This window comes from Lonchura striata, chromosome 9 (genome assembly GCF_050655825.1).
Source record: "Lonchura striata isolate lonStrDom1 chromosome 9, ASM5065582v1, whole genome shotgun sequence".
Classification (NCBI taxonomy): domain Eukaryota; kingdom Metazoa; phylum Chordata; class Aves; order Passeriformes; family Estrildidae; genus Lonchura; species Lonchura striata.
In genome coordinates, this window is record NC_140711.1 from 16991791 (window position 1) to 17003490 (window position 11700).

The 11700-nt window shown below is 36.5% G+C and overlaps 1 protein-coding gene across 5 annotated transcripts in view; it reads left to right on the forward strand.

The window, feature by feature from the left end:
* TRPC1 (transient receptor potential cation channel subfamily C member 1) overlaps positions 1-11700 on the forward strand; it is a 66694-nt gene that overhangs the window by 7903 nt on the left and 47091 nt on the right. For 2 of the 5 annotated variants that reach the window (XR_014957206.1, XM_085587165.1), the window contains exons 8-13: positions 921-1060; positions 3053-3196; positions 5756-5931; positions 6082-6283; positions 6791-6985; positions 7819-8066. Coding sequence is in view for 3 of the 5 variants with exons in the window: in XM_085587165.1 (XP_085443291.1) it covers positions 921-1060; positions 3053-3196; positions 5756-5931; positions 6082-6283; positions 6791-6985; positions 7819-8046 (1085 nt within the window). In the remaining 2 variants the exon portion in view is untranslated. Of the gene's footprint in view, positions 1-920; positions 1061-3052; positions 3197-5755; positions 5932-6081; positions 6284-6790; positions 6986-7818; positions 9743-10948; positions 11053-11700 lie in introns of those variants that run through there. The other 3 variants (XM_021536927.3, XM_021536928.3, XR_014957205.1) reach the window with 2 other exon arrangements.

An 11700-nucleotide genomic window follows, 5' to 3' on the forward strand; every position in this document is an offset into this window, starting at 1 on the left:
AGTGATATGGTAAAAAACAACATAGTTTTTATTTTAAGTAATTCTGAGGGTAAGTTATTTGGTATTTTAGATTGAGAGGATTTTTGTGTAGTGGTGATTTTTTTCACAATTGAGCTGTATTAAAACTGTTTTTGCAGATTTTGGAAATATGTAGTATCCTCCACGCAAACACAGGTCTTAAAAGGTACCCGAAAACTTCAAATTTTGAGTATAAGTCAGATTCCTCCTTTGCTTTGAAATTAAATATTATAATTTAATAAATTATTTTGTTCCACCAAGTCTGCTGACAAAGTGTGTTATGAGGTGGTCTTGGTAATTTTAGTTAAAGGTTATCGAAATATATTTTTTCTGCATGTAATGTGGATTTCATGTAGGATTTAAAAATTATATCTAAGCAAACATAGTCATTAAAATGGGGCTATTTTTCACATCATTGAATCTCAGGTTTTTAAATAGTAATTGCATTTATAGTTTAAATCCTTACTTTGTAATGATATTATACTGATTCCTTGAAAATATTCTAAGTTGATTAAGAACATATTTAGAAAATATTCTGCAAAATCAACTGGAATCAAGAGAATCAAGTAACAAGGATTCACTTACGTTATTGTATTCCACAGTCCCATTAAAATACTTTCTAAATATCATTGTCAGAATGGCCACAGAAGAATTTGTTACACTTTGGGCTAGTAACAAGTTTAGTATTGTTCTGCATGGATTTTCAAAATCATGAATACAGGTGTCTTCCATGGGAGAATAAGCAACAAAACTCAGTTATTGTGTGTGTAAATATTATCTTCTTTATTTCCTTTCAGTGATTCTGTAACAAATTCAGTGGAAAACACATGGTGATCATATGTAAAGTAATACCTGTTCAGTGCAATGGCTTCACTTCCCTGGGTTTTATTTTTTTCCTGTAGGAATGGTGTGGTCAGATGTTAAGAGGCTCTGGTATGATGGTTTAGAAGATTTTTTAGAAGAATCCCGCAATCAGCTTAGTTTTGTCATGAATTCCCTGTATTTGGCAACTTTTGCCCTCAAAGTCGTTGCCCATAACAAGGTGAGCACGAGTCTTCATAGATCAAAGCTCCCCTGGGACTGAGCAAGTATGATTTTAGTACATTGCTGCAAAATCCCTGAAGATGTATTACACGTGGTGTGCTAGCAGTAGGGTGTTGTGGTTCAGTGGTCAGCATTAGTAACAGCCTGTGATGGGCTGCAGTGTGGGCTCTGGGCTCTGATGCTCCGTGTGCTATGGGCCACGGAGGTGTCATGACCTCGGGTCTTGTTGCACCTTGGTCTTCAAAGCACCATTGATCAGGCAAATGGGAGTTAGAAAACACATCAGGACATGTCCAAGTACTTGGAAGCCCTAAACAGAGCTACTGTCTTGCTTTTAATAACTGACTGATCTTCAAATGGCTTGATTTTTATTTAGAAAAACGCATCTCATCAGAGTGGGCATTTGAGCTTGCCTTACTCCATTCAGTACTATGCAGAAAGAGAGTATTCTCTGTGTTTGGATTGCCTAGTGCATTTTTGTTACAGAAAGTTTTATTTAGCTTTTGATTACATATATTTGAATGTCATAAGTGGTAGATTTTTAATGGGTATTTGCTTGGTGGGGTTTTTTTGGTTGGGGTTTTATTTGGTAGTAAGGATAAAAGCCCTGAGACCATAGAGGAGCCTTTTCTTGTCTCTATGAAAAGCCATCTGGATTTGATTGAAAATACAAGTTTTGAAAATGATCATTGCCATTCTGTTGCATGTGTTGTTAACCACACAGCACATGGCAAACTGCCAGACCAATTGAATGTGAATATTACAGCAAAATTCAAGCCAGTGCAGTAGCACCATTATTGTGTCTTGAAAACTGCAAGTTGACAGCTGTTGGCAGTTTGGAGGGAAATAAACCAGTTCTTCCCAACTTGGTGTTTGGCTCATTTTCCCATCCTAGCATTGATTCAGAGGCTGGTAATCATTTGGAAAGGAAGGCCATATCTTGGAAAAAAGAATAGAGGGAGAATTGGGCCACACTGGGATGCTTTCCCAGCCATTTGCTTTGCAACCAGCATGTTTCTAGTAGTATTTCCTTTGCTGAGATAAGAGCCATTGTTGCCAATTTAAATTGTAACCAATTTGAAGATGCAGGAGTCCTGTCCTGTACAACAGGCACATAATGGGGGGTTTGCCCCTTTTATATGGCCAAATTTATTTTTATAGTTTATGAATCACATAGAAAACCAATTCAAAATATTCAGTATGCATCTTAGGTCCATTATAGGCCCCAAAGCTGGAAGAACTAAAGGAAGGGTCTCTGTAGCAGAAGGATTTGTACATATGCAATTGCAGTGTGTAGCAAAATACTTAGCCCTGTTTCTTGCCATCTTTGTGCAGCAGGCTTTTGGGTGTTATTATAAAGCAACTCAGAGTTCCTTGGTTTTTGAATGTCCATTTTGAGACAGCAGAAGCTGGTAATGTAAATGCTGAATGTTCTCAGCCAAACCAAAAGTTAGGAATTTGTGAATATTCCCTGAATAAAGCAACAGTTTACTTGTGACTCCCATTCTTTGTAGCCATTCATAAAATCTGTGGAAGGAGCCCCAAGTCATAAGTCTTTCCAAAACTGGTTAAGATCAGCTGTCACCACATTGCAATTGCATGTGTACCTTGGTTTTCTTTGTAGCATCTCAATATTGGTTTTGACTGAGGGCTATTATACAAGGCAGTGCACATGATTATATAGTAAAAATCCCTAGTCCCTGTTTCTATAGACTGTGCAAAATAGAGTAGAAGTGAAAAGAGAACAGAGGAATAAATGGTTTGAATAAGGGAGTGGCAGAGTTAGGTGTTGAATTCTCTGATTTCTGGCTCCTTCTGGAATGGCTTTTAAAATGCCTTTATCTGAAAGAGGTGTGACACCAATGAGTGAGATATGTTAGTTTATTTTATGCTCTTGCCTGTTTTGGAAGTAGAAGTAGGGAGAGGTGTATGGCTACATTTCTGTATTTATAATGTTAGTGATCTCAACTTGTCCTTTTTTATGTTGCAGTTTCATGATTATGCTGAAAGGAAGGACTGGGATGCATTCCATCCTACCCTGGTGGCAGAAGGTCTTTTTGCCTTTGCCAATGTTCTTAGTTACCTGCGTCTCTTCTTCATGTACACAACCAGCTCCATTCTGGGACCACTCCAGGTGAATATCATTACTGGTTGAAAAAATATTCAGTAAGACTTTGGATAATTTGCTATCCAGAGTCTTACTGAAAATAGGAAAAAACATTAAGAAAGTGAAAAGTAGAAAGAAGTGATACTGCATTGAAGTTTAATTTTTTAAAATTAATCTCTTGTGTAAAACATACTGATTCAGATGAAAAAAAGGTAAGAAAAAGAGTGAAAGACCTTGTGGAGTTCAGTGAGGGCATTTTTCCTTGATAGCTGTACCGATACTGTCTTTTTTGTTTTCATCTGTTCTAAGCTTAACATACCACCTAAGTTTCCACAGTTTGGAAAGTATAAGAATCAGGTTCTTCCTGCAAAGTTTTATGCAAATAATTGCCTTAGCTTCTTATTTCTAAAAAGATAGATGAATAAGTATGTAGCAAGGAAGAGTAATCTAAAGCCTCTCTGTTTATGTCTGTGATGTCATTGAAGTTGCACCTTGAGTTGTGAAAATTGCTTTTGTTTGAAAAATATAAATCTGTCTAGAGTATTGAAATACTCATGTATGTATTGGCAGTTATAAAAAGGAAGAGCAGGTTTCTTCTTACTTGGAGCCTTCCAGTAATGATGACAGTAAAACCTCCCACATTTTAATTATCTAATTTTCTGTTACATATTTTGAATGGAAATGTACTTGCACACTTGGAAAAAAATACTGAAGTCTTGATGTTGCATTAAGCATTAAGGTTGTACAAATTGATTAAACACTGAAGTCTCTCCACATTTTAAAGAGATTCACTGTTTAATGTGCATGTTTATTTATGTACCAGATCGTTCACAAGTTTTTATTAGGAGGCTGTGTTGTGAAATTTTCCAAGTAAATAAAAACAGTCAACAGTCACCCCATTCAGAGGCACATAGGAGCTTATTACTGCTGGCCCGTAGGGCTGGTGCAACAACTCTTACAGTATTTTCTGAAAGTAGGTCACAAAGTTCAGCTGGAGATAATCAAATATGGGATGGAAACCCAACAGTGGGGGGCGGGGGAAAGCAGCTACCCTGTTCTCTTGGTTCTTAAGAGTTATTTTTAAGCCTTCAGTTACTTGACTCATTGGTTAATAAAACCTGTTATAATCCAGATTTGTACGTTGGCTGTGTGGGGTGGATTTTATTATTAGCAGAAGGTAGAATAATACTTCCCTAGATGAGATAATTAGATTTCAAGTGCTTAGAAATTGTAAATACTTAGAGATGGAAAGCATGAATCTGTGAGGAAAGCAACTGGCATTTGGGATGGGCTGTTACACTCTCTTCCAAACAAAATAATTTTGGGCAGTTTGCACTTTTTGTACGTTCCTGTTTCATCTACTTTTCTCTCTTGGCAGGAACTATGTGTTAAAGGGAAGATGTTTTGTCATTGGGATTTGGGCTGGGTTTTTTTCACTGAAGGGTTGGATATGATGAAACAGTTTGATGTGGAATACAGTGATCCTCTGACCAAACATGCACAGAACTGGTGCAGAGCTCTGCCCACAGTGCAGAATCTCCATGACCATTACAAACTGTACAGACTCTGAATGTGTTGTGCTGCAGGAGTTACTTGGTGAGTTCCCAGCAGCAAAGGAGAGAGCAGGAATTAATCTCCCAGTAAAGCTGTACTTGCAAAACCTGGCAATTGTGTTACAGTTCTGGACTATGAGTCAGTACAGATTTTGATTCATACAGGACTGGGCTTTCCACACACTGATTTATATAGATAAGATCCACCCAATCCCACGTTACTTATATTTGCATGCTTTATAATGGTACACTGTTCTGAAGAAGTTTGTAGGAAGAATAATTAAATTATATAAACCATTTATGGTGCATCTGTGTAAAAATTTGGGCTTATGTCAAAAGCAAATCAAGGTCTTTCCTGTGTTGGAAAAAATAACAAGCAATATGATTTTTTTTTAAGGTGCTGTATTTCTAATGTTGCTAAGTTCTGTATAGGATATTTTGAATTGGAAATTAATGATCTGAATTTACTGTCATAACTTGTATGCTTTATCCTTCAATTTCTGCGTGTCTACACATGTGTTTATTTAAAATCATACATAAAACGTACAGTGAGCTAATTTTGTATTCCGCAAATGGGCTTTTGTATACTACTTTTTTAATTAGTGATAAATTATTCCAAATGTTTTTATTAATTCAGTATTCTTCTAAGTGTTTTCTGAATTTCTATGATGGCATTTATGTTCAAATCCGTTTTATTTACTGCTTTTGTCTGTTGACCTGTGAGTTCCTTATTACCATTGGTATTGCAAATAAGTAACAAAGTGTACATACTATTGCTTATGGTGACTTGGAGGATATTAATTTTCCAGATAATGTTAAAATTACTTACATATTCTTTTTAATATCTAGAATTTTTCTCTGAAAAACAGTACCAGGCTATCTCCTGACCTTAAGGTCTGTTTAGCATATAAAAATTTAACTTAAATATTTAAAATGTAAATAGATTTTTTTTCTCACTCAAAGGCTAAAAGAGACAATACAAATAAAAATAACTACATGTTTTACTAAAATTAGAAATGACTCTATTTCACAGATTTCAATGGGGCAGATGCTACAAGATTTTGGAAAATTTCTGGGCATGTTTCTTCTTGTCTTGTTCTCATTCACAATTGGATTGACCCAACTTTATGATAAAGGATTTACTGTAAATGAAGAAAAGGACTGTGCGGGCATTTTCTGTGAACAACAGAGCAATGACACATTCCATTCGTGAGTTTGAGATCTATAAAATAACTGTATTGTTTTAGCCTTTAATACCTAGTAATTAAACATAACTGGATTTTTTCACTGATCTTGAATTTATGTTAAACACTTCTGGTGTTAGGTTTACCTAACCAGATTTTTTCCTTGTTTCTGTAGGTTTATTGGTACATGTTTTGCTCTCTTCTGGTACATATTCTCCCTGGCACATGTGGCAATCTTTGTGACACGTTTTAGCTACGGTGAAGAATTACAGTCTTTTGTGGGTGCTGTTATTGTGGGGACCTACAACGTGGTGGTTGTGATAGTATTAACAAAACTCCTTGTGGCAATGCTCCACAAAAGTTTTCAGCTGATAGCAGTAAGTGGTGTCTGATTAATTACCAGTTACCTGTATCTTTGGATTTTACACAGATTTCTTCGTATGATGTGGAAACTCACAGGCTATAGATCTCATGGATGAGCTCTGTCTGTGAGCTCATATTTTTCCTTCAAATAAGAACTTTTTATTTACTTTTATTAAAAAAAATTGTTATTTCCATGTTGAATACGTACAGGGCTTGGCCCACTGGGAGTTGATTACTTTCTTTACGCAATGGCTGTTCAAATGCTGGTTTTGGTATGTGTGGTGCTTTGGCATTTCATCTGGAATTTATACTAGGAATTCAAGAAGGATGTACTTGTTTTAAGTATTTAATATTAGAATATTCAAGCAAACCTATTAAAATGCTCTGTAATCCATCTGTTAAAATGCTATATAACCAAAATTAAATAATGGTCAGTTTTTCAGGTATGAGCAAATTAAACCTGCAAAATAACCTATTCATATTTCTGTTCCTTTTCTCTGTTAATGTTTCTGATGTTTTAGAATCATGAAGATAAGGAGTGGAAGTTTGCTCGTGCCAAGCTTTGGCTTAGCTACTTCGATGATAAATGCACGCTCCCTCCACCTTTTAACGTTATACCCTCTCCCAAGACAATATGTTACCTTTTCAACAGTCTCAGTAAATGGATCTGCTCTCATACATCAAGTGGCAAAGTGAAACGTCAGAACAGCCTCAAGGTGAGGAATGATTAGGCAAGCTCTGAGCTCTGCAGCTGGAAAGGTGCTGTTTGCTGAAATGAAAATGCAGATTTCTGCATGAAGCTGCCTAGTGAAAGGTGAATGCTACTAAGATAAATAGGAACTGCAGAATAATGGGTGTTGCATCCAAGATAAATAAGTGTTACTTATTTCTACTTAAGTTAGGTTTTATTAACTTCTGGTTTGGAAATTTCAACCCACTTCCCTCCAACTTCCAATTCGCCCAGAAACAGTCTGAAAAAAAAATGCTTTGATTGAATGAAAACACATAGAAACCTCAAGGAAGTATGTGCTAATCTCAAAAATGGTGAGGTTAGAATGTTCTTTGGAGAAGGTAATTGGTTTTAAACATATTACAAAAGTGTCAGAATAAATAACCAAAAAAGATCACTGAAGCCTCTCATTGTTAGGGAAGGGATTTTTTGTTTGTTTATTTTATAAACACTTTTCGTACCCTGCAATTTTGCATACTAATTTTGCATCTTCATGCTGATGAAAATAGCACTAAATAAATAAATTCAAGCACTTCATGGAATTTGCACTGAGAGACATTCAGGGTTACGGAACTATTGATTGCTTACAGAAGAGTTACCAAGCCAGGTAGATAAAATTTTTCAGTTTTGCTGATACAGCAGATTATAATTTAATTTGGATTTTGTGGACAGTTTATATGAATTGTATATTTGCGTACATCAGGATGTAGTTAAAAAATAGCTTTGTTACTTTGTTCATGATCCTTCTCTGTAGAATTGTATACAGGCTTTAGGGCTCAAAAATCACTTCCATAGTAAATATGTTATGTTTGTTTAAAGGAATGGAGAAATCTGAAGCAGAAGAGAGATGAGAATTACCAAAAGGTGATGTGTTGCTTAGTGCACCGTTACCTGACTTCCATGAGGCAGAAGATGCAGAGTACGGATCAGGCCACTGTGGAAAACCTCAATGAACTGCGGCAGGACTTGTCAAAATTCCGGAACGAAATGAGAGACCTGCTTGGCTTTCGAACTTCCAAATATGCTATGTTTTATCCAAGAAACTAAGACCTAACTTTAAACAAAAGGTGTGTGCTTCAAAATACCCATAGATGAAAGTGTTGACCTAATTCTGCTGCCAGATCATATAGGCAAGATTATTGCACAAAAATACATTTGAAAATGCAGTTGCATGAGTTGCAGGTCGGTGCCCAAGTGGTCAAAATGAATTAAAAAACAGATACACTAATTTTCTTAACCTCTTAATCCTGGTGTGTATATAAAATTTGTATATAGGAGTTTTTAAATGTTCCTCAGACTGTCTGTGGCTGTCAGGTGTTAGAGCTTCATAACTAGCACAATGTGTTTCTTTCTTCTATTTTTGCTGTTTGTTCTTTTTTGATACTTGTTTTTCAAGTTGTGGGAGAAGACAGGCTTTTTAAAATGAAAATCCAGCCTGTTTATTTTTAATAGAAAAGTCAGATAAAGAATAATAGAAAATTTCCAGCACAGTTGGAAATGATGTATGACTGTAGGTTACAGTGGATGTGAAGACTGTATGGCTCTGAAAGAGGCAGTTCTAGTTTTGTATGATAACACTGACTGTAAACTAACATTTATGGAATACAGCAAAGCAAATCATTAACACTTTTCACTTTTGTGGGAACATTGACATTTTAAACACAAAATAGACCAACCATTTCTTGAATGTTCATGGTTATGTGTAAGACAATCAAACCCTGCTTGGATTTTTCAGCAGTGCCTCAATAGTATATTTTAATATACATGTTAGGATTGAGAACAGAATTTTAAAATTAATCTGTGAACATTTAATGTTTAATATCTTGGGTTTTTAAAATCTAGATAAATTATTTGAATTATTAAAACCTGTGATTTCATGAAAATGAGGTGAAGCACATGAGTACTATTGTTTGCAGTGCTGAACAATTCCTGTGCACCATTCTACTTTCTGTGAGGTCATTGAGTCTTGTCATTGGAGAGATGTATTTTCAAAGGGTCTGCTTGACATAGGTTTTACATATCCTACATTTAAATTTGGTTTTCTTTTTTCCTGTTTTTTACCAGAACTGTTGCCAAGCTAGACTTTTCTTTATGTCAGGTATAATGTGTTTTGTGAAAATAGTTTATCTGACTTTGCTTACAATGGACAGTAAGGGCTTTGTGGATTTTCTGTGCTAGAGGGTCCTATTATGGCTTTATATGCTTATATATAATTCAAGGTGACAAATTGTAACTGAGAAATGTGAGATTCCTGTATTTTTAATTACAAAGTACATATATTTATGACAGCTGAAGGATTGATTGACAGTTTTACTGTTATGATGGTGCTCCTCTGAAATGGTCGTGTGTCTGGAAGGCGCAGGTAGCCATTGTGGTCTTTGACTACACTTGATTCTGGGAGATTGACAGAATGGGGGCTTACATGAATGTTTACTTTTTTGAAGGAATTCTTATAAAACTTTCTTGTAAAGGTAATATATTTTCCGTACTATGAAATTATGTATTTCTGAACTAGGTTTTAATACTCTGCTTTCAGAAGTGTTAGACTATAGAGGGATTCTGATCTGAGTTGGCTTTTCATGGGAATAGGATGTTAACCTCCTGGTTCAAAGCAAAGAGGATCTCTGAGTTTTGTATTTGAGCTGAGATCTCATGTTTGAATAATGCACCAACATAAAAACTATTTGCTGTGTATGTTATGTATATTCAAGAAAGGAAGAAAATAAAAGCTCTTTGAAAAATATTGTTGTATTAATATTTGTCATATTGCAAACACATTATATAAGTTACCACACTGAAAGAATTTTTTTGTCATGTAGAGGTAACAGGTGTAAGGAAGGTAGCTGGTGTTGGTGAGCTACTGCCTCTTTCCTTCTGGACCCATCCCGTTTGGTTCAGTGAAATGTCTTCATGCAGTGCCATGAAGTGGTGCTGGTTCCAGACTACTGGGTTGGGTCCTAGATGCACCATCAGCTGTTTGGCACTGGGATGGTTAGTTCTGGGAACTGGGGGTGTTGGCAGTGTGAATGAAGGAGCTAATGGAGCTATTTGAGTGCTTTTCATACACTGAGCAGAGTCCATCAGAACTAGCTTGGTCAGTGTCTTTGGTGCTGTGTTCTACTATAGTGTAGATGGCCTTAGGAAGAACTGTTGCACTTCAAGGCTCTCAGAGGTTTTGGATTGGGAGTTCAGGAGTTTTTACTTGTCACTGAAATAGAAACCTGCAGAATGAGAGAGACGGAAAAAAATTTGTTCTCTGCCATACCTCAGTTAGATCACATTATACATCTCTGTTTTATTTGAAAGCTGCTGTGCGCCTCCAAGCTTTGTGGCTGCTAATCACCAAGTTCTTTGTACTCAGTTTTGCCCCATCATTTAGATTTTTCTCTAAATGATTCCTATTCCAAGGTCTCCCTTATGCACTCTCACAGAATAATTCTAGACAGGCACTGAAACAAAATTTTACATATTAAAAAAAAACATTTGGAGAATAGGGAGTTTACATGGCTATAGGATTCAGAGTTTCCTTGTACAATTTTTTCTGCGAGTCATGAACGGACTGATTTTTTGAGATGACTGGAAAAGGTTTTTTCTTCCCTTTCATATTAATGTCAGTTTTGGCTTGAATCTAACTTTGCCTTGATAAATGAAAAATGGACATGAAAATTTTCATGCTTGCATTTGGAACAGGAAGGTCAAAATCACTGATCGCTGAAAGCCAACTTTATGCTCATGCTGAACTATGGTCTTGTTATTTCTGTAGAAATTATTTCAGAAATCATGATAGATAATTTTGATTCTGTTTGGTTGCAAGTTTGATTTCAAAATTTTTAAGTTTACAGTCACTACAAACTGGGTTTAAAAACTAGTAACAGTTCTTACCTGTGTTTTGTAACCAACTCTTACTTGAGAAAACTGGCACTGATGCTTGTTCTGTTCCCTGTTTCAGGCCTACTGCTACCAGTGCATTGATTTGGGAAAGGAACTGGTGTAAAGGGAGCATTGAGAAGAGCAGGCAGGAGCTCTCCCTACCTTCCATTTGGCAGATGATGAGTAAGCTGCCAGTCCTTTCTTGACTCACTGAAAAAAGCTGTGTGACAGATGGCCATGTCATCATAAATAAAAATAGATTGTTGTAGTTCAAGACAGCTCCGAGCATGACTTCCACATTGCTTTTCTCCAGGCTGCTGCAAAGAAATATAAAGAGCACTGTGCATGAAGTCCGTTAGCCTGCATAGGAATTAGTGCTGGAAAATTGAAATTCCAGTGTAAGAATTTAAAATTACAAAACTACATCTGCTTTACAAAGAAAGGTTCCGGTTGGTTCCACAGAGAAATGCTGTTTGGTTTGGTCAGTCGGGCAATGCAATCTTTGAAGTGTGGCTGTAGCACTGAGCTGTTGGATGTGAGCTGCCAGCAGAGCCTCTTTGTACCTCTGTGCCCCCCTCTGATCCTTTTGTCCCCAGCCCAGTTACCCATAAAGTCTGTGGAAGAGGCTGCTGTGCTGCCGAGCTGCAGGGTGGCAGTGCCTCTTGGCATTGCATGTGAGAATCCATCAGTGAAGGGAATGCATTCCTCTGCTGGAACAAGCAATGGGTACTTCCAGTAGGGACTGTTTCATTGCATTCGTTTCCTGCCCATAGTCACAGATTATCCAGAAACTCTAGTCTGGTATTTATATACAAGGAAAACAAATACTTA